This window comes from Labeo rohita, chromosome 20 (genome assembly GCF_022985175.1).
Source record: "Labeo rohita strain BAU-BD-2019 chromosome 20, IGBB_LRoh.1.0, whole genome shotgun sequence".
NCBI classification, from domain to species: Eukaryota; Metazoa; Chordata; class Actinopteri; order Cypriniformes; family Cyprinidae; genus Labeo; species Labeo rohita.
Genome location: NC_066888.1, coordinates 1,497,931 through 1,519,399, shown reverse-complemented (window position 1 = coordinate 1,519,399; position 21,469 = coordinate 1,497,931). Strand labels below are relative to the sequence as shown.

At 42.5% G+C, this 21,469-nt stretch overlaps 2 protein-coding genes across 9 annotated transcripts; one reads left to right on the top strand and one right to left on the bottom strand.

The window, feature by feature from the left end:
- Positions 1-266: 266 nt before the first annotated feature.
- Positions 267-6,184, bottom strand: akirin2 (akirin 2). The gene is made up of 5 exons (XM_051137976.1): positions 5,678-6,184; positions 2,104-2,247; positions 1,111-1,260; positions 949-1,020; positions 267-872 (listed from the first exon to the last, which is right to left on the bottom strand). Exons 1-5 carry the CDS (start codon positions 5,853-5,855, stop codon positions 862-864), a joined length of 555 nt encoding a protein of 184 aa, XP_050993933.1. The 5' UTR covers positions 5,856-6,184; the 3' UTR covers positions 267-861.
- A 5,059-nt stretch (positions 6,185-11,243) lies between these two features.
- syncrip (synaptotagmin binding, cytoplasmic RNA interacting protein) lies at positions 11,244-19,821 on the top strand. Of its 8 annotated transcripts, none has more exons than XM_051137958.1 (12): positions 11,244-11,486; positions 12,458-12,617; positions 13,359-13,477; positions 13,563-13,670; positions 13,749-13,862; positions 14,812-14,988; positions 15,195-15,330; positions 15,458-15,663; positions 15,790-15,939; positions 16,019-16,140; positions 16,236-16,771; positions 18,210-19,821. In XM_051137958.1, exons 2-12 carry the CDS (start codon positions 12,470-12,472, stop codon positions 18,236-18,238), a joined length of 1,845 nt encoding a protein of 614 aa, XP_050993915.1. In that variant the 5' UTR covers positions 11,244-11,486; positions 12,458-12,469; the 3' UTR covers positions 18,239-19,821. The 8 variants fall into 8 exon arrangements, with proteins under 8 accessions (XP_050993915.1, XP_050993914.1, XP_050993913.1 ...); XM_051137957.1 differs by having other exon boundaries at positions 16,236-16,786; positions 18,213-19,821; XM_051137956.1 differs by having other exon boundaries at positions 16,236-16,786.
- Positions 19,822-21,469: the final 1,648 nt, after the last annotated feature.

Sequence of the window (21,469 nt, the reverse complement as noted above, 5' to 3'; positions counted from 1 at the left end):
TGGCGTCCCTGGCAGTGGCTAAGTGTGTCACTTCAGTTGATCTATTTAGTTTCAATTGATATTGTTACAGGTGTTGGTTTAGGCACTGACTAGTTAATCCAGGCACATTAGGAATCTAGTACAGGAAACCCAAACGATCCAAACTAAAGTGCACGTACAGCAGGAAGAACAAACACCAGTTATGTAAACATTTTATTTGTATATCTTCCCAACATAAGTCATTTAAACTACAGGAGCAGTAAAACCATAATGCAGAGGAAAGGGGCAAAAAAAAAAAAAAAAGAAAAAAAATTTAAAAATGAACAAAAATAAATACAAAGCATGAAAACAGACTCCAATCAAAATAAATGCTGTATTTGATTTGTACATGAAAACTGGAGATGAAAGCCAGGATGTATTTACACAAAGCTATGAACAGCAGTCTCCGAGATACACGCCGCCTCACGTTTATCGTGGCGATCGACGTCGTTTGCAGCGAATAAAAGGCATTTTTACAAAATCGAACATAAAAAACGAGGATGAAATGACAGGTGACTGTATAAAAGGCGTCGTCAAAGCCTAATAAATATCCAGGGTTCGGTAAGAGACACAAGAGCCACTGATCGGAGTAATAGTTGCGGAGGTGTATATGGGCGTTGACGAGGGCAGGAAGCACTCAGCCGCTGCAGAGAGAGAGAGTGGTTACGCACTGACAGAAGCCTGACACATAATAACTCTGTGCCCAGCGGGGGGAAAGATGCGATTGGCACTGCTGGAGACCCAGCTGGACCTATTCTGAGTGTCAGGAGCTCACACAGGCAGAGATCCACTAGAGCACGGCACCAACCGCAGGACACCACCACGTCCGACGGCGCCGCCCGCTCACGACACATCTGCGGAAAGAAAGCACACGTGAGACGGACGCGCCGAGCACAACCATCAACACAAACCAGACCAGAGCATACGTACAGCTGGCGGGCTGCTCCCCGAACCGCCTCATCAACTGGTCGTGGGTGAACTTCACGAAAGCGTCGTATTGTTCTGCGAAGGCAAACAGAAAACAGCCCCATCAAACGGAGAGCACATTTTCTAACCGTTTCAGGACACATCAGACTGCTGCACAGCCGATACCTGCGAGTTTGGTCGTCAAGATCTCATCGTACTCTTCCCGCACCTTCTCCTCGCGCTCCTTCAGCAGACGCTCGCAGATCATCCCCACCTGCTTCAGCGTGAAGAGCGGCTGCTCCCGCCTGGAGGGGGACGCCGATCCGGAGGACGCACCTGCGACAGACAACGAGACGGCGTCACTGAGCCGTTCGCTAATGAACGAGCCTCACAGCATTTCATTACACTGAAAATATAGGCATCATGACAACACCAGCGTGTAACGACAATTCTGCTCATGCAGTTCTCTCTTCAAGCACTCTGAATCAGAACTGACTGACAGCTGCACAAACACAACACCCAATAAATACATAAACTTATATAGTAGGGATGTAATGATATTATCAACATCATCACATCACAATAGCAAAACTGTCTCGATCAGTGTGGAGTGTGGAAACTGCATGACAGATACAGGTGCAGGAACTTGCTCTGTCATACAGATAAAAGTAACATCTTTTGAATCTGTAAACACTCCACATTTATGTGTGTCCACTTACAATAACGACAAAACGTTGCACTTTTGTAAAATAATTCAGGCAAACAGGATGCGCTTTCTGCCATCTCAGCCTCTGTGAAAACCAAAACTCTGTGTATACTTGCCTTACAGAATATATTACAGCAAATTAAAAAAAAAAAAAAAAAAAAAGAAAAAGTGTACCAAGTGCCTATCACTAAAGTCACAGCACACACAGTAATAGGTTTCACAGCATTTATTGTGAACTGAGACGCAGCGGTTCATGAGCTGATCATGTGAACAAAGCGTGTGCTTCACTTTGAATGGGACAGATTAAACTCTGAAGGCTGAGAAAGTTCGGATCCAATCAGAGCAGGACAACATCAAGAAGCGGTGACTGTTTCACAACAGCTGGCACTGAGGAACTTCCAGAACAGCAGGAGCCACACAGATGAAGGGTTTGTGCTGATGGAGGTGTGTGGAGCAGTGCTGGTGTGCAGTACCTGGCAGTGTGGCTGTGCTGCTGATGGAGGAGTGTGGCTGTGAGTCGAGGGGGCAGCAGGAGTCTGTCTGCTGGAAGCTGCTCTCCAGATGTCTCCTCTTCTGCATGCGCTTGTACTCCTGCTTGATGTTGCTCAGGATTTGCTCTGGAAGACAGAGGTAAAATGTTACTAACAAACCTTCATTAACACGCCAGAATTTCTACAGAGACTCAGTCACATGATCACAAGTAGGGATGGGATTAATTTCAAACTGTTGTGTCCAAAGGTAATGTGATTGTTTCTAAATTGCCAGATTTAGTAAACTTTGCAATCCAATACAAACAATGATTTAAAAGGTTAAGCCCCAGTCAGACTACACCATTTTAGCCCAATTTTGCCATGACCTGCATGTCGTAGGGTGTTATGGGGACTCGTATACGACAGTGCGCGTTGAGACGCAAGACTCGATCGCTTCATCTCGTGTGGTGTGTCATAGAGCACCACAAGTCTGCATGCTTCACGACGATAAAGAAATACTAGCACGTTTTTTTTTTTTCCCCCAGTCATACACGACAAGTTCCTTCACATCTGTGACACAATACGAGCACAGAGACACATTCGTACATGCTTTCAAACAAGCCGAAACGAAAGAGAGACAATGGTATCGGTCCTGCTATGTGGAATTTTACAATGGAGGAAATGTCCGTGAAGCTATGGCAACAATACTCCTACATTTATGATGAGGGACTACCGTGGCAGAGTGGAGGAAAAAAAAATAAAAAATCTAATAAAAACTATTCTACCTCTTTGACAGTCTATACTGTCATCTTCATGCCGCAACCTCTTTTAATTTTTTTTTTATAGTAATAAAAACCATTTAGTTCAGTTAGAGAACAGACAGTACAATTACAAACTGGACGTGGCTGCATGCAGTGTACAGATCAACAGTCACATCACAGATCTGCAGCAGATCATTCATCACGTGTGGAGAGTGAGTCGAGCTGACTTGTGAGGTGAGAAAGTCGAGTAGTTGGCAAAAGATTTCAAAACGAAATACAAAAGCGCCTGCTTATAAAATATTTTGGATTTTGAAAGGCCTGTTGACTGTTGCCTTTTATCTAAAAGGTGATTTTGGAAGCTCATTGGAAGAACATTCGTCTCTATTTGGTTCCACTGTGTTTGCTGTTTTTTTTATAATTAGACTTTGTGTTTGATTATTATTATTATATTACACTAGGCCTATACCATGGCGTTTTTTGTTCATTTTGTTAAATTAATCATTCTATGTTTAATATAAATAAGTTTGCTGTACTGTTTAGTTGTTGTCCATTTGATCAATTGGCGCACAGGCATTTACAAGCTATTTAAAAGTGAGGAAAAGCATGGAAAAGAGGGAACAAACTACCCCCAACCCCTCCCCCAGTGATACCGGTATTACCAGTGTTGTCACACGCCGATAACTGGTGGGAAAAATTTCTCACCGTCACATCCCTAGTCCATTGTCAGATTTTCTTTCTTTTTTGGGCTTTTGTGATTACAAGACAGGGCAAAACATGGTGTTTGCTGGCTATTGTTTGTTTACGGTCACAGCACAGTCACTGTATGACAGCATGCACGTCGTTAATGACGGCATGCGATGAATGGTCAAGTAGGATTGTGTAGTCTGACATGTTTCATGAATCAAGTCATCTTCGGAACACAAATTAAGATATTTCTGATGAAATCCTGCACAGACAGCAATGCAACTGACACGTTCAAGGTCCAGAAAGGTACCAAGAACATGAACAAAATAGCCCGTGACATCAGTGGTTCAACTGTAATGTTATGAAGCTACAAGAATACTTTTTATGCACAAAGAACACAAAAATAATGAATTCATTCAACAATTTTTTCTCTTCCATGTCAGTCATGAGAATACCACAACGCATGCATGTGATGCTGCTGACGCATGCGCCGTCTGTCTACGCTGGCTCAGAAACTCCTGGATTTTGTGTTCTGAAGAGAAAACAAAGGTCTTGTGGGTTTGGAATGACATGAGGGCGAGTTATTAATGACAGAATCTTCATTTTTGGGTGAACTAACCCTTTAAGAAACTACTGACTTTAGAAGATTCCACTCAGAGTTTGATGTTGAAACAAGCTCATTACATAAAGAGCTTAATTATCATAAGGCAGTGGTTCTTAAACCTGCTCCTGGAGTCCACATTTTCCATATCTCCCTTATTTAACTCCACAGATCAGCAGCTCATTAGAAGAGACTCCATGAACTGAGGTCCTGTTTAACACCGGACCTGGTACTAAGATGCGTTTGGTGCAAACAGGGTCTAAAAAGAGTGTAAACTGTCATGAGTCTTAGCTGACCACATCAGGAACCATTCCTGAACTACATACGACAGAGACATCTGTAACACCACCATTAATACGAGCGATCGCTTCAACCAACAGCCTTAATTCACACTTAGATAGAGACCTCATTTACATTATTAGAAGGAAAACGATTTTGGAAACGGTATAAAATGCTTGAACCGACATTGTTAACTTCTACTCCGTTGAAGCCATGTGTTTCATGGACTGTCACCGCTAAAAACAGAAACATATTCTTCAGCAAGTTCCACCTCCATTTTCTATTTACCTACAGTTTACATGACTTTACATCATCTGTCACTGTGCTTAATTGCAGTGGGCGGAGCTAAAGTTGATTGGGCGTGGTTTCGCCTGTGATTGGAAAATTCATTACCGAATCATGGGTGATGTTTTTAATGTTGTTACAATTACAAAAATAATACAATAAATAAGTTGAAATAATGAGGACCGGCAGCTTCAACAGAAGCACATCCCACCGATAAACAACCTCGTATCTCATAACAGATCTAACATTCAAAGTTTACAAGTTATCTTTATCTCTAAAAATCAATTTCCTTACAGGGAAAACGAATGGTGTTTTACTTCCGGAACCAGACCGTTGCACTATCGTGCCGTTCACAAACACTAGCGCTTCGACAGACACCCTGGTGTGATTCCTCAGCTCCCGCAGGGATATTTGTCAGGTAGCGCTTCTCCAAAAAGCCACCGTGTCATTAATCAGACCCACCAGCAGGACACACAAACCACTGCGCTCGACATCACTTCCAGTCCATGACACACAAGACGGAAAGCACTCGACACATATAACAATGCCACTAAAGCATTCACTCACACCGATGATAACACTGTAAAAATGCTCTAAACGTACTTGACAGGCTCCGCGCCAAACAACAAACGCAATACGAGAAGCAAAGACCAGCAGTTGTTCAATTTCCGCCTGTCTGTACCGATCACAGCGGGTTAGCATTAGCAACATTCCTGGTCCGTTACCATTTGAAAACAACTTCCATTTCGACTTGATCGTTCTAGTATCGCGGTGTAAATAAGAGACTATCAGCGATCAGAGAGACTTACACGGACATAGTTTACTATATATAGTCGTGTGTTTTGATGTGGAGATGTAGCCAGCTGACGGGGAGCAGCAATGGCTGCGTTCAGAGAGTTTTAGCGTCATTTCACCTGATCACACACTATAGAGTCTTGGCTGTTTGGTCGATTAAAGCTCGACAGACCTGTGGTGAGGGCTGAAGACACTCTGCCGAAGGGCGAGGGCTCCATGCGCAGGTATTTCTGCGGAGAGGCGCTCGAGCTGGACGGCGACATGGGCGCACATCTCCTCCTCTTCGGAGACGCCGGGTTCATCAGAGGATCGAAATCCATAGTCCTTTTAAGAGTGGCTCCACAGGCCATTTTATCGAAGGTTGTATTTGATAAAAAAAGGACGTGGCGACAAGAAATAATCCGCACGAACGACGAGAGACCCCCTGCTAGTCACAGTCCTGCTTTGATCTCAAGGGAACACGACTCGATCGCTTCGCTTTTATTTAAATTCTACGTGGAGCTCCCGAACAAAACCTTCCCTAATAAAACACAGACGCGTGTATGCGGTGACAAACGCCGTTCTCGAGTCGATGCTCCTCGTGAAAGCACCGATGATTTCGGATTGTGCCGAGGTCGCGTCGGACGCCTCTTTAGAGAGCGCTAGCCGGCTAACAAATATGGCGTGGAAACAAAACATTTGACGAAGCTGCTTCTCTGCGCATGCGCGGAGGCTTTCGGGCGGAGCCGGTACTTGTAGTTCTGTGAGATTCTTCCTCGTACGCGATTCCTGTGAAGACCTGATCTGACAACTACAAACCCCACAAAACCCGGCTCGCAGTTCTCGCGAATGAGGTCGCTCATTGGTTGTTTTGGATTGTTTGTGAATTTGAAAAAAGCCCCCAAATCTCCTCCCATCAACTCGGAAGGGCTCAAACAACACCTACGTTAATACGTTAAACTCCTCTGATATGAAACAGATAAAACTGAGTTAAGAATTAAAGCACTCACAAAACACGAAACATCTTCTTTCCATTACAGTGAATTTCAAAACAACACGCTCATGTACAGTCTTCCTTTCGCGAAGGCCCATTCTTAATATCACTATGTTTTCATGTTCCCGTCAAACGTCCTGTCTTGTGTTTGGATCACAGTATTTAAGTATGATCCTTCTTTTTCTTTCATCACACACACACACACAAATATCATTCGGCCATTATTTACTCAGCCGAATTTCTTTTGTGGAATATACATACAAGATATTATGATGAATGTTGGTAACCAAACCTTATTAGTCTCTGACTAGGTACTGTTTTTGATAAACTTACTTGACTTACATGACTGTTTATTCCTCTGTTTTACGCATGATGTTCTAACCATTAAATATATTTTCACATAAGTTTTTATTACATGAAATAACTTGAATTATAGGGGGCACTCTTCCTATGGCCCCTTCCGTAAAATATTGTTGTGTTCATGTTTTGAAAAGACTTAATAAATTTCTTATTTATACATAAATACACATATACAACAATAAACACTTCAAATAAATAAATACCTGCAATCAAATTATTTATGTTACTATCTATAAAAAATCCCAATGGGGAAATACATCACTGCAGTTGTGGTACAGCGTAGCCATATGGCAACATACCTATTTTTATGTAGTGGTTCAGTGTTGGCATATGGCAGGATTGATATTTTCTCATTTTACAGAAAAACTATGTTAGATAATATTGATTTCTGAATAAAAATGTGTAATTTAATAACCAAAGATGATGCAAAAAAAAATCCCCCTTAAGAAAAGATGTTCAGAAATTAAGTTAACAGAGCAATTTCTGGAGCACTTCAGCAGGTGTGCTCCATGTTGGGGTGACAGTGGGGAAAAAAGTGTTTTGGAGGAACATTCAAATGTCATGTGGCTTAAAAACAGCACATCACTGACTACCTTAAGGACGGCCCTTTTAATTAATCTATTGCAATATATTGTATATTTTTTTTTTTTTTTTTTCAGAATAACAAGGAAATAAGTAGAAAGTAATTGTTGCCATATGGCAACTCTGTACCATAGAGGGTTATAAAATACATTCCAGTAAAAATATAGTATGAATGAAATCCAGACTTACTACATCCGGACTGATGCCTGTGACCTGCGGCCTGTTGCCTCATGGGATAGTTAGTTGTCCACTGTAAGCACACTTCAATCTGTCGGCAGAAGCAGGGAAGTATGCATATCTGCTGCGTAGCTCTACTCCCCTGCAATATCAGGTAAATACATGGACTTCTTGTGTGTTTACTGGCGTTTGTCTGCTCTCTAAGGTCCATTCATTCTCTTGTAATAGCACAAAATTCAGCATGGAAACAGATAAATAATGCATGCTTCTCAGTTCATTCTTGGTAATAATCAAACTGTCCAACAATGCTGACCTGTTTCTTCTTCTCAGCACTGGATGGGCTTCAGACCTTTTGGTGATACTGTTTACTTATATTTGGCGTGCTGACGCTCACAAGGCTGCGATGCTTATCTAGATCAGATCTGTTTGAGCTCACAGTTAAGGGTACATTTTATGGATAAGGCCGGCCCTCTGAACGCCCGTAAAGCGTACGCCTGCCTTGATGACTGCAGCACGAAACAACACGCTCTCAATAAAGAATCCAGCTGAAGAGATACCTCAGTCTCCTAGTTTTCACTTCCTAATCTCAGAGAACATTTCTTTCTTTACATTTTATAATCAACTCATGCAAGCTTAATGTTTCTGACATTTTTTTCCGTGGATTTGAATTTTAGCAAAGGATTGTGGGTGACTGAAGGACCCAAAGGTAGTCTACACTTGATACATCCTTTAAAATATGCAGAACGAAGGCCCTGAAATGAAGGCTGCCCTCCATGAATCCTCCAACATGAGACAGTCTATGCACTAGAATACTCTGACTGAGAGTTTAACATGAAAGAATGCATTAGCTCATTTATGAGGGTGTGGAAAGAGCCTGTTCTCATTGATATCAATGGATGTGCAGCAAAAACTCCTCAAATCTGCATAGTTTGGCTTCAGCCCTAACGAAAGAGACCTGAGCGAGACAATCGAGGTCTTCAGAGTTACACAGGTGTGAGTTGATCAGGGTCTGAGCTAAATGCAAAATTCATCTTGGACTATAAGTTTTGTTAGACAAGATTATTTTATATTTTAGCACAGTTTGGTGTTTTTAGCATTATTATTTAATTATCAAGAATATAAAGATAAATATCAATAATGTCCATTATGAAGTTCTGTCAAATTTACATATTTTCATTTATACAGTTGCACATTTTGTGATGCCATGTGACAAAAGTTCTGCCATAAAAGACGTGTGGTTAACTGATGTTTTTTTCAGTTTCGTTGTTGTGTTTTTAAACAATAACTCATTGCTTAAACATATATATTATTTTTATTAAAAAAAAAAAAAAAAAAATGGTGACAGATATGCACTATTACAAGCCTTTACAGACACACTGGCAATACAAGTAGTTTAGCTAAAATCACTAGTATTTATTTTTTTTTTTTAACACAGCAGACTTAAATATCTGTAGAGTAAAATAAAATATTTACTAGAAACTTTAGTGAATTCAGTGGCGATTCTTTTGACGCCATCTACTGATGTGTGATTCAAGGATATGAAGAAAAAAAGGCTGGAACCACTTTTCCCCATGATAAAAAGAGATGTGATGAGATGTGTATGTACTACTGCATTCCCATCCATCTCAACGGCAGCTGGTCAGCTGGAGCATGCAGCCCTGGAAGTAGGCAATTTGAGGTCTACCATCTTTGCACTTATGTGTCCTTTAAGTGGAGCTGAAAAATATTGTGATTAAGAAATCTGATGAAATGAACGGCAGAACGAAGTACTACTTACAAGTAGGAAAGTTTATAATTCTAGATGTTACACGAGTTGACAAGTTGTGATTTTGGAAACGACATGTCGATTAAAAACATGGCAGAAACACCGATCTATACTGCAGATCATATAATTTAATATATATATAATCTATAGACCAGTGAGCAGAACGCAAATCTATAGTGATTTTGCGAGTTACATGCTGCATTTCAGTCATTTAAAAAGTGGGATGTATGAGACAGCTGATAGACAACAGTTTAATCAGCATTTAGTTTTGATAGTCTACCACATAAGTGACAGAAATGAATACTTTTTGTAATTTAGGTGTAGTTATTTGGATCACAGTGTAGTTAGTTTTTGTTTGGCTTCTTCCATGAATGCATCAACTCAAAGTTATGAGCTTGCGCACAGTTCTCAGAAATAGTAACTGAACGATTTACTATGATGCTGCTCACGCTTACAGACTGCTATCGCTTGTTTCCTGTTTTTTCCCATAGTTCAGTGGTTCACAGCCACGTTCCTAGAGCCCCCAACACTGCACATTTTACATGTGTCCTTTGTCTGACACCCATGTGAGGTCTTGAAGTCTCTACTAATGAGCTGATGCGGTAATTCAGGTGTGTTTGATTAAGGAGACATGCAAAACATGTCTGGAAACACTGCCACAAGTCAGAAACGCCAACTTTTGCTCTGTTGAGACCTCATTCCTGCCCATAGCGTTTATTTACAAAGGGACATCGCCGACTACTGGCCTGGCATGAATAACACAACAATTTTAGTCATTTTCGTGGATCCATGTGAATGGGGATCAATTTATCTTCTATACACAAGACTGTTCTGTATTTAGTATCCACCTTATTCTTCAACGTGGAAGTAATCTATGGGGAAGACTTCTGGTTTATTATTATCACTATAGGGAAATAACGAGAATAACAACAACGTGCATTAAACGGTAAAACTGTTTGCACTACAAACCAATGTGTTTATAATTACGATTATACATTAAAATAATATGGCTGGCACAACACACCAATTTGCAATATCAAGCATCAAAACGAGCTGTTTTGTACAGCTAAAAATAGAGAGTTTTCACGATGTGTCATTAATCGGCCATATTGCCACTTAACCAAATGGAACTGCTCATTTTTGAGACTTTGGTCATTTTTGCTGCTGAAAATGTCAATTATTGTTGTGTTTTGGGCTGCACTAATCGGTCAGATCGGGAAAAACATTTGGAGTACTATGGACTGCCAAAAGTTATAACAAATCAAGTGCAAAAAACTGTCTGAGGAAAAAAGGTGTTTGTGGTTGGCCAAACTGAACCAGGATTTTCAGGGCAAGAATCTTGACATCATTCAACTTTGGGTCATTCTTCATTTGTGGTGGTTGAAATAAACATTAAATACCAATAAATCATGACATTTTTACATGTTTGTATCCATTAGGGTAAATACAATTTGTGCACTGTTCATAGTTACATTTTTGTTTTAAAATACATATTTAATTGAGTTTGACAGATTGCATTTGTAATAAAATATGCCACACCTCAGAGAGGTATCATGGAATGTAACTGCAACAATATAACACAAATAATACATTAATACATTAAACTAATCTGGTAAGACACACCCATTTTCAGTATCAAGCAGCAAAGTTTATCTGTTTTGTACAGCTAAAAATTGCTGGACGCAGATGAGACCGGAAACCAGACCCATAAAGTTTACACATGGCCCCGCCCACTCTTCTGAAAATATAAGGTGGGAAGTGTTCTAGTGATCCTGGAGATCTTGTGTAGCGCGTTGTGTTTAGGGGTTGGAGCTAAACTCTGCAGGACAGTGACTCTGAGGGTCAGAGTTGAGCACATTCTTCTTCTTCTTCTTCGAGCTCGCGCTCCCCGCCCTGTGAGGCCCAGCCCGTGATCGGCCGCGTCAGAAACCCCATCGCTGCGCGCGGGCGTGAGTGCGCGCGCACGACAGAGACAGTTGATAGGGAGCACCGCGCGTGAGCAGCGCCGCCCGCCATTTTACATTATTGGGAATCAAGCGGAGCTCCGCCGGGGAGTCATTTACCCGCCCCCAAAACACATATTCAACACCAACAGACCCGAACCGACCAGCAAAACATCGTCAGGTAAGCGCGCGGCTGCTCCGGGCCGGATTTCGTAGCGTTTCGTGCAGCGGAGGGCTTCATTTTACCGGTGTTTGGAAACAATGTGCGGAGCGCGCGGGGGGAGGGGGTTTACCGGACACGTTAAGCACGCTAGCTATGCGAGAGCAGGCCTTCATAGCCGTTTTAAACGCACGAAACCTGCAGCTGTGTGTTTTATTAGTGATTAGATTGTGTGGCTGCACACTAACTGCCCTGATGCGGTGTGTGAGTGCGTGAGTCACGCTGCTGAGGCAACGCTAGCGGGCTAATGCTAATGAAGCTACACCGAGACACGCGCCTGAATCCCATTTAACGCGCTAAACGGCTTTTCTCTCGCAGCTTTTCTCATTTTCTTAAGCTTTTTGGTGGGTAATGCTTTAAATGCACGTTTTGCGCAATGCGTTCTCGTCACATAGGTTTTTAAAGAGTGATTGGCTGTGTGTGTAGCGCTGGAGGGCCTGAGACTCATGCTGCACACACGCGCCAATACACAGACAGTGTGTTTGAGCCAGTAACACCTTCTCAACGTGTGTGTTTGCGTAGATGCTGTTTAACATCAGTTCAGTGTGCGCTCATATACACGAGTCTCGTTCTGGAGTTTATGTACAGTGAAGTAGTTCATTGACGCTGCCTTGATGTTTTATGATGATGAAGAACAACCATGGGTCCAGTGAGAGACTGAAGCATCACACACAGCCTTATGTGTTTGCTCCCGTTGTAGATGCAGTAAACATGGTTGTGGAGTGTGAGAGAGGTCTGCTGGGTAGATGCTTTTTTGGGGGGACTGTTTGCTAGGATGCTTTATGCATGTATCACTGTGTAGGCAAAGGTCCGGAGTATAATATTTAGCATTGCATGCAGGTAAAAACCCTATACTTAAAATTGAATAGCCACTTAATTTGTGTAACTGTCTACCAAAACCTGCAATAATTTGGCTCATTGCATTTGAACAGATTTCTGGAGACATGGCCACAGAACATATTAATGGGAATGGTACAGAAGAACCAATGGACACGTCTGCTGCAGTTACCCATTCTGACCACTTCAACACTTTATTAGAAGCTGGTTTACCACAAAAAGTTGCTGAAAAGCTAGATGAAATTTACCTAGCAGGTAAGCCAAAACTCGAACCCTCCAAATTGACTCATCCTTTTGTATCACATTCAATGCATGTTGAACTGTACGTGTCTCATGTTTTCTTGCGTAGGGAATTGGCAGGTAATGAGCAACTTTGTGTGGTTTCACTGCAAAATGGGTACTGCAGCGCTAAACGATGCTGAATCGTAACGGCACACCGGCCCGCAGAAACGAATAAAGGCCGAATTGAGCGTGTCTGGTCCGACCCTGGGGATTAGCTCTCCGTTGTTAAAGGGGGGTGGGGAGAGGGGGCCGTCCCGGGGGGGACGCGGGCCAGCTGGGCATATGCCGGGACAATAGAGGCAGCTGTCTAGAGCGGAGACAGGTGATGTCCCCCTACGGCTTATCACTAACAGATGCTAATTACGAAGGGGGCGAGAGGGGCCCGGTGCTCCTGGGATAATCATTATCACTGTATGAACGAGGTGCTGCTGTTGACTCTGCATGTAGACCATTCAGATGATTTTTTTTTTTAATGTTTTTTTTTTTTTTGTATGGGTGTTCCTGTAGTACCTGGAAATATGTGAACGATCAGACAGAAAAACCTCTTACTGAGGTCTGTATTGATGCCCTGTCCAAATGATGATACACATTGAACTCTCTCTCTGAGTGTCGCTGATGTACAATCCAAGAGGCTGACTGGACGGGTGGTAAAGCGTCCTGCAGATCGTCACGTCTCTTGGCGACGCTGAGGTTTCCCTGGTTTTCTCCCCGCAGGCCTCGTGGCGCACAGTGACCTGGATGAGCGGGCCATCGAAGCACTGAAGGAGTTCAATGAGGAAGGTGCACTGCAAGTTCTCGTCCAGTTCAAAGAGAGCGACCTATCCCATGTGCAAGTGAGTGCGCTCGCTGTGCCGTTTGAGTCGGTGTAGGGAACCGCGGGACGGTTTTGCTTATTTGCTCTCTCTTGCTTTAACCCAGAACAAAAGTGCCTTTCTCTGTGGAGTGATGAAGACCTACAGGCAGAGAGAGAAACAGGGGACCAAAGTTCTAGATTCCACAAAAGGACCAGATGAAGCAAAAATTAAGGTGTGTTTCATGCATTAAGATTTCACTTCAATGCATTGAGCCTCTGCATGGATTAATTGGTTTGATTGTGTTTTCCAGACTTTGCTTGAAAGGACAGGGTACACCCTTGATGTCACTACAGGTCAACGCAAGTACGGCGGCCCTCCGCCAGAGTCCGTCTACACAGGTGCTCAGCCCACGGTTGGGACAGAGGTAATTCACGTCAGGACGGTGGCAGATCAGGTGTCTTTAAAGCCTGTCTGAATTATGAGTTGTGTTTACTGTTCTGGAGTAACTTTGTTACGCTAACGGTCGACTGCTCAGATCTGACTCTACAGCCTCTACATTTAAGAGCCATCTGGCTGCTGTAAAACCTAGCAGATGCTGCTCAGATGTTAGTAGGTGCAACCAAATCTGTGTGGAATTCCAAACATAGCATGTTAATGTACAGTTAATATGAAAGCGGCCCAACCAGAGGACCCAGAAACTGATGCCTTTTTTTATTATCCATTCATTAAGTACTTAAAAGTGAACTGAAAAGTGTGACCCTGGACCACAAAACCATTTTTTTTTTTTTTTTTTTTAAATTGAGACGTATACATCATCTGAAAGATGAATAAATAAGCTTTCCACCGATGTATGGTTTGTTAGGATTGGATAATATTTGAAAATCTGGAAAAAAAAAATATTGAGAAAATCGCCTGTGAAGTTGTCCAAATGAAGTTCTTAGCAATGCATATTACTAATCAAAAATTAAGTTTTGATATTTACGGTAGAAAATTTACAAAATATCTTCATATAACATGATCTTCACTTAATATCCTAATGATTTTTGGCATAAAAGAAAAATTGATCATTTTGACCCATACAGTGTATTGTTGGCTATTGCTACAAATATACCCGCGATACTTATGACAGGTTTGTGGTTCAGGGTTTAAAGTTAATTTCAAATGTTTATGGTTACTAATCTGGTATTATAGAGTGAATGAATGACCTGCGTCACCTTCCTGTTTTCAAATATTAATTTAAGACTGATTCTTTGAAGTTACAAGATATTATTAAATTCATATTATAGCCTCTGGGCTGTTTTAGCATGGCTGTAAGCTTTGAGTCTAACCTGTCAGACTGGCTCACTGACTTCTCCATTCTCTCCATACTGCAGATCTTTGTGGGGAAGATCCCGCGGGACTTGTTTGAAGATGAGCTCGTGCCTCTGTTTGAGAAGGCAGGGCCGATCTGGGACCTGCGTCTGATGATGGATCCTCTGAGCGGCCTGAACAGGGGCTACGCTTTTCTCACGTTCTGCACTAAAGAGGCTGCGCAGGAGGCCGTTAAGCTAGTAAGACACACAGACTGATTTACATACGGTTCTATGAATCAAACTAGTTTCACTAACATATCTCAGAATTGGTTTAGAGATAAACTAGTTCAGAAATAATTTGGAAAACCTCTTTGGGGTGTTTGTGTGGAACACATTTTTGTTCTATGGGGGGGAAAAAAAAAAAAAGTTGTTGGTTTATTCGATCTCTGTTTTTCTCTTCTCAGTGTAACAATCATGAAATTCGCCCGGGCAAACATATTGGCGTGTGTATATCAGTGGCAAACAACAGACTCTTTGTGGGCTCCATTCCCAAGAGCAAGACAAAAGAACAGATTGTTGAAGAGTTTTCCAAAGTCACAGGTGAGCATCGCTTTGAAACGAGGGTGCATTCCTCACTCCGTATCTCTCAACATGCTTTTCTTGTTTGTGTTCTTTAAAGAATTTAAGGTGTGCATTTAATGGTCTCTCTCACTCTCTCTTTTGTCAGAGGGTCTTACTGATGTAATCCTTTACCATCAGCCGGATGACAAGAAAAAGAACAGGGGCTTCTGTTTTCTGGAGTACGAGGACCACAAAACAGCAGCGCAGGCTCGACGGAGGCTCATGAGCGGGAAGGTGAAGGTCTGGGGCAACGTGGTCACCGTCGAGTGGGCCGACCCTATCGAGGATCCTGACCCGGAGGTCATGGCGAAGGTCAGAGCACGATCCAGTGCTAAACCCTTCCTCAGTTTCTACTTGTGATAAATCTGAGATTGGGTCAGAACTAGTAGGTTTTATGCTGACAGCTCACGTTGTTGTCGTCGTCTCCTCTGCTCGTAGGTGAAAGTGTTGTTTGTCAGGAACCTGGCGAACAGCGTCACAGAGGAAATACTTGAAAAAGCCTTCGGCCAGTTTGGCAAACTGGAGCGAGTGAAGAAACTGAAAGACTACGCCTTCATTCACTTCGATGAGCGAGACGGAGCGGTCAAGGTAAGAGCAAGCGAGCGGGTGCACGAGTCTGTTCCGCCGAACGGTCGTTACAGCGGTGTGATCATATGGATGTTTGCAGGCGCTGGCAGAAATGAACGGTAAAGATTTAGAGGGAGAGCACATCGAGATTGTGTTCGCCAAGCCACCCGACCAGAAGCGGAAAGAGAGGAAGGCGCAACGTCAAGCGGCGAAGACGCAAATGTGAGTTTTACGCCGTCCGTCTTTCTCACAAAGGGCCGTTATCCTCCAGACTTCAGCTCCTGATTGAAACGCGTGCCTGTGCTCTTCTCTCGCAGGTATGACGATTACTACTACTACGGGCCTCCTCAAATGCCGCCTCCTGCCAGGGGCCGGGGCAGGGGTGCCAGTCGGGGCGGTTACTCGTACCCGCCAGACTATTACGGCTACGAAGATTACTACGACTATTATGGTTACGACTACCATAACTACAGGGGCGGCTACGACGACCCGTACTTCGGCTATGACGACTTCCAGGCGCCCGCCCGAGGCCGAGGGGGGCGTGGCGGAGGCGGCGCCAGGGGCGGGGCGTCTCCCGCACGCGGCAGAGGGGCCGGCGCTCCACGGGGCAGGGCGGGCTTCCCGCAGCGCGGAGGTGCCGGAGGCGGTCTGGGAGTGAGCCGGGGCCCACGCGGAGGAGCCAGAGGCGGCGTTCTGCCGAGAGGGCGCGGGGTACGTGGTGCTCGGGGTGGACGCGGTGGAAATGTAGGAGGCAAGCGCAAAGCCGATGGCTACAACCAGCCAGATTCCAAACGGCGCCAGACCATTAATCAGAACTGGGGCTCGCAACCCATTGCACAGCAACCCTTGCAAGGTGGCGATCATTCTGGTAACTATGGTTACAAATCTGACAACCAGGAGTTTTATCAGGATTCTTTTGGGCAACAGTGGAAGTAGAGAATATGTAGGGCTCTTGTTTTGAGTAAAAAAAAAAAAAAAAAAGAAAAGAGAAACAAACCTTTTTATAGAGACTTGATTGGCCCTCAAATCCATTAAAGGTTGCCTCTCTCCTCTTCCTGGCGGGTTTTCTTGTACATATTTTACGAATCCGCTTGGACTCGATCAGTAGTCACTCCCACCTGCTTCTGCCGAACTGTTTTTGTTTTATGTTTTTGTTTGGAAGTCGTTTCCTACTTTTTAAAAATCGGGATTGAAATTTTTAAATTTGCAATTTTGTGCTCAACCTGTCTATTTGGCTATATAGTACCATGTATGTTCATAGGAATTTTGCTCTTCATGTCTTAAGTAGGTAACAGCAACAAAAAAGGACAAAAAAGAAAAAAAAAATTTACAGTGTCTCCTAAACTTGTATTCAACGAAGAAAGAAAAAAAAAAAAAGAAATTGCTATTTGTATGTTACAAAAGATAATGCTAGTCAAATAGCTTGTCTTGTTTTTTTGGGGGAAAACGATTTAAAAGAAAGGAAAAGAAGGACTTTGGTCCTCATTTTTGGCTTTACATTTTGGCTTGTATTCTTTGCTGTTTGTCTGCTTGAATAAACATACACGCACCAGTGTACAAAAACTCAAATTGTGTTTCAAATTCATGTTTCGGCAAATTCTCTCTTCAAATTGCCTACAAATTTTATGGCTCCTTGTGGAAGAAAAAGGACTAAAGGTTTGCCTGTAGACATGTGCTGCTACCTCACTCTGCATGCCTTCAAATTGATATCACCAAGTCCGAGTCGGCATCCTCTCTCCACTCAAGCTGTGTGTAAACGCATACCCCATTTCACACGACCGAGAGGCTTTTCTTTACTCCGATCGGTTCGCTGCCATTGCGATTTTTGGAGGCTTTTGTTAGAGAAACTCCACGAGGACAGAGGCTAAACTCGATGAGAAAGCACAATTTGACGCAAAGCGGCGTGTCCGGACCGGGCGTCTTTGTCGCTGGAAGCTCTAACTCTCTCTTTGCCCTTGCACGTTTGTCCCAAATTTGAGCCACTGTGGGAAGCTGCCATGCATGTCTTTTGTCTTTTGCTCCTCTTCTTTCATATCTGTGTAACCCTTCCCAGATCACCTAATTCCTGTCGCTTAGATCCGAGCCGCTGCTTGTTTTACTCCCGGACGCTCGTGCATGCCAAAAAAAAGCGTAGGGTGTGTCGCCGCTAGTCTCTGTAGTGAATGCATTTTGCTTTGTCTCTCTGTTTCTTCCTTGCGGTTGTTTGTGTCCTTGTGTGATTTTTCTTTTTCCTTTTGTTGTATTCATTGTTAACGCTCCTCTAATTTGTGTTCCTTTTGTTACCTGGCTAGCAGGGGAAAGGGGTCGAGGCTGGTCCTGACATGTCCCAGTGAAGACTGACTAGCTCAGTGGGGTCACGCCAGGTGCTGCCAGCGGATGTGACGGTAAGGTCCGTTCGCCGGTCCAACTCAGTTCCTGCCTTACGGAAGCATATCTTCTCCCTGTCTGCCTCCAAGATTGCCATCGACGCAAAGATTAGACGTGTGTGGACTCTTCTTTGTGTATTGTTTTCATTTTTTTTGTATTTAAGTTGTTTTTTTTGTTTTTATGAGAATGTCCCAGAACCCTTGTGTCATGAGAGAAAATGCCATTTACCGTTACTTCTGGAGGTCGAAGTAGCCCAAAGGAGTTTTATCCTTAACGTTACATGTATTTTGCACTTTGTAGATGTTTGAAGTGGCTTGGAGGAGCTTGATGCTGTTGTATATTTTTGTGCATTTTAACTGCAGCTTATCATGAGGACGAACGTGTTAAGCTCGTATTCGAGTCTCGCTTTTTGTTTTTCCTTCAGTTGTTACAACCTGGCGTGACTGACCAGGCATTCCAGGTGAAATGGTTCTTTTCAGAACCTTTTTTGTAGGGTGTTTTGTTTCTTTTTTTTGGAAAGGGTTGGTTAACTACCTCATCCTGGAGGCTGAAACTGCCCTATCTGTACTGTACATACGGAGACTTCATGCAAGCAGGGCTTTTTATATTCAACTTATGCACAAGGGCAACATCAGAGCCAATGTACCTAGTGTATTATAGTCCTTTTGTAATAATGCTGGACAGTCAGACTGGGCATGTGAATGACACTCATGTGATGAGTCTAAAGACGCCTTGCCTCCTTCAGTCTGAGCTGAGCGGGACGCCTGCCTCCGAGGATGTAGGGAGACAGGTCGCGAGGATCGATCTTGTTTGGATAAGCTTGAACTCGAGGAAGAAGCTACTTTAGCTGCGTTTCTCAGACCCCCCGCCCCAAACCAATCGTGTTTTTAAAGCTTTTTCGTTTTAAGGAACACGCGGCCCACGTCGGCGGCCGCTCGATCGATTTTGAAACCAACACCATCCCTTTTGTGAACGGCGTGCCGCTTTGGCGTGCGCGATTCACATCTTTTTTTTTTTTTTTTTTAAAGGTAAGTCCGGAGCATCGATCTCTGTACTTTAAGCTCTGCTCCATCTCCATCCCTAGCGCTGATTGTGAATCAGACTGGACTGGTGAGAGCGCTCGCGTTTCTGCCGTTAGCCATTCGGTCTGTAATAAGAGCTGTGCTCAGGGCGGACAGGACGTATGATGTCATTGAACTGGGCACACCATAGCTGCCTTTTCGTCACATCTGATGTGATGGATTATTGAGATATGCATCGTTTCGGGCATGTTATTGGTAACTTTAATTCTCTTATGCGCTCGTACAGGGTTTATACGTTTTTAAAGGGATTCTGTTGATGTTTCGGTTTCTCTCTCTTTTTTTTATTTTTTTTTTTCCCTCCTCTGTAAAAGTATTGACTGGATTTTGAATATGACTGACTCCACAATTATTTCTGTATCACCATCAGACCATTTTTATAAAAAATGGTGTTTTAAAGTACTGCTGCATAACAAGTGTTTTTGCATTCCTGCAAATAAATTTTGTAAAATGAAAAGGTGTGGCTTTGCTTGAGTGCTTTCTGTCTAAACCTCATGTCGTTGATATGTCAAGTTTAATTTAATGGCGTTAGTTAACATTTGAATATTCATGACTTGAAGGGTTGGTTCGCTCAAATGATATTAGCCCATGATTTACTCAACTTCAAGCCATCCTAGATGTATATAACTGACTTTTAGACAAATCCATTTGGGGTGATATTAAATGTTCTGGCTCTTCCAAGCTTTATAATGGCAGTGGGTGAAGAACCAATATCTGTTTACAGGAGCAAAATAAACTGATCCTCATTTTGTATTTCTAATTCATAACCCATGTTTTGTTTCGCTCTCTTGCATACATCCTTCATCATCTGCCTGGAACAGCATGCATGTACAACAGCACAAGCTAGAGAAAGCTGTTTTTAACATTTTAAATATGGATAATTTTCTTACAAAAACATTGATTCACTACAGGAGGCCTTTATTCACTCTCTGGAGCAGTGCGAGGCATTTTTATTATGGATTGAAGCGCTTTATTGGACTTTATTTGGGCTGTTGAATAGACAGAAACACCCACCCGCTGCCATTATAAAGCTTGGAAGAGCCAGGACTTTAATTTTTGGGTGAACAACCCTTTAACTAAGGTTAAAAAATGGTCTAATTTTGAATACTTTATCACTTCATGATCATATTTTAATTTCACATCTGATTTTACACACTCATTTTTACTTTACATTGTTTTTTTTTTGTACTGTTTCTCAAACTGTCGAGGTCTTAGGAGCTGTTCATATTCAGGGGTTGTGTTGTTCCAGAACATAAATTTACAGATAATTTACTCACTCCCTTGTCATCCAAGATGTTAATTTCTTTCTTTCTTGAGGAAAATATTTCACAAATGTTATCCATATAGACTTTTATGGTGCCCGTGAGTTTGAACTTCCAAAATGTAGTTTATATGCCGCTTCAAAGGCTCAGAATAATCCCAGCCGAAGAAGGATCTCATCTAGTAAAAAAACAGGTCATGAACCGGAATACACAGACTACATGTCGCAGAGCTAGACAAGATAAGCTTTTGTGGTAAAAAAAAAAAAAAAAAAAAAAAAAAAAAAAAAAAAAAGTGTAAATAGTCCTTTTTTTTTTTTTTTTTTTTTTTTCAGAAAATGACTGGTCATTTCAATAGGTAAGACCCTTATTCTTTGGCTGGGATCATTTAGAGCCGTTTGAAGCTGCATTTCAATTGCATTTTGGAAGTTAAAACTCATGGGCACCATTGAAGTCTACTATATGAGAGCAGTCCTGAAATGTTTTTCTCAAAAAACAATTTCTTATTGACGGAAGAAAGAAAGACATGAACATCTTGGATGACAGGGGTGCGTACATTATTTGTACATTTTTGTTCTGGAAATGGACTTCTCCTTTAAATATTACACAAACCATGTACAGCACACAGGCCCCAAGATTCACTTTCCATCTGCCAGGTTTATTTGCGGTGACATATCACAAAAATATATAAGTGTACCATTTCACAACATCTAATTATTCCTAAACTGTTAATTCAGCAGAAGTGTTTTCCAAAATTGCTTGCATAATGAAGCACATCACAAGCAATCTGTCATTAAAAGAGTGATGATTTTGATAGTGTCTTTTACACAACAAAGGTGTTTTGGG

What these genes read in the sequence shown, in the direction of transcription:
- akirin2 (XM_051137976.1), bottom strand. Translation starts at nt 5,855, where the DNA reads ATGGCCTGTGGAGCCACTCTTAAAAGGACTATGGATTTCGATCCTCTG. An exon ending in CAGCACAGCCACACTGCCAG is followed by an intron (nt 1,261 to 2,103) that starts GTACTGCACACC and finishes TGTCTGTCGCAG; the next exon opens with GTGCGTCCTCCGGATCGGCG. An exon ending in CTTGACGACCAAACTCGCAG is followed by an intron (nt 1,021 to 1,110) that starts GTATCGGCTGTG and finishes TTGCCTTCGCAG; the next exon opens with AACAATACGACGCTTTCGTG.
- syncrip (XM_051137955.1), top strand. Translation starts at nt 12,470, where the DNA reads ATGGCCACAGAACATATTAATGGGAATGGTACAGAAGAACCAATGGAC. An exon ending in AGATGAAATTTACCTAGCAG is followed by an intron (nt 12,618 to 13,358) that starts GTAAGCCAAAAC and finishes TTCTCCCCGCAG; the next exon opens with GCCTCGTGGCGCACAGTGAC. An exon ending in CAAGCGGCGAAGACGCAAAT is followed by an intron (nt 16,141 to 16,235) that starts GTGAGTTTTACG and finishes CTTCTCTCGCAG; the next exon opens with GTATGACGATTACTACTACT.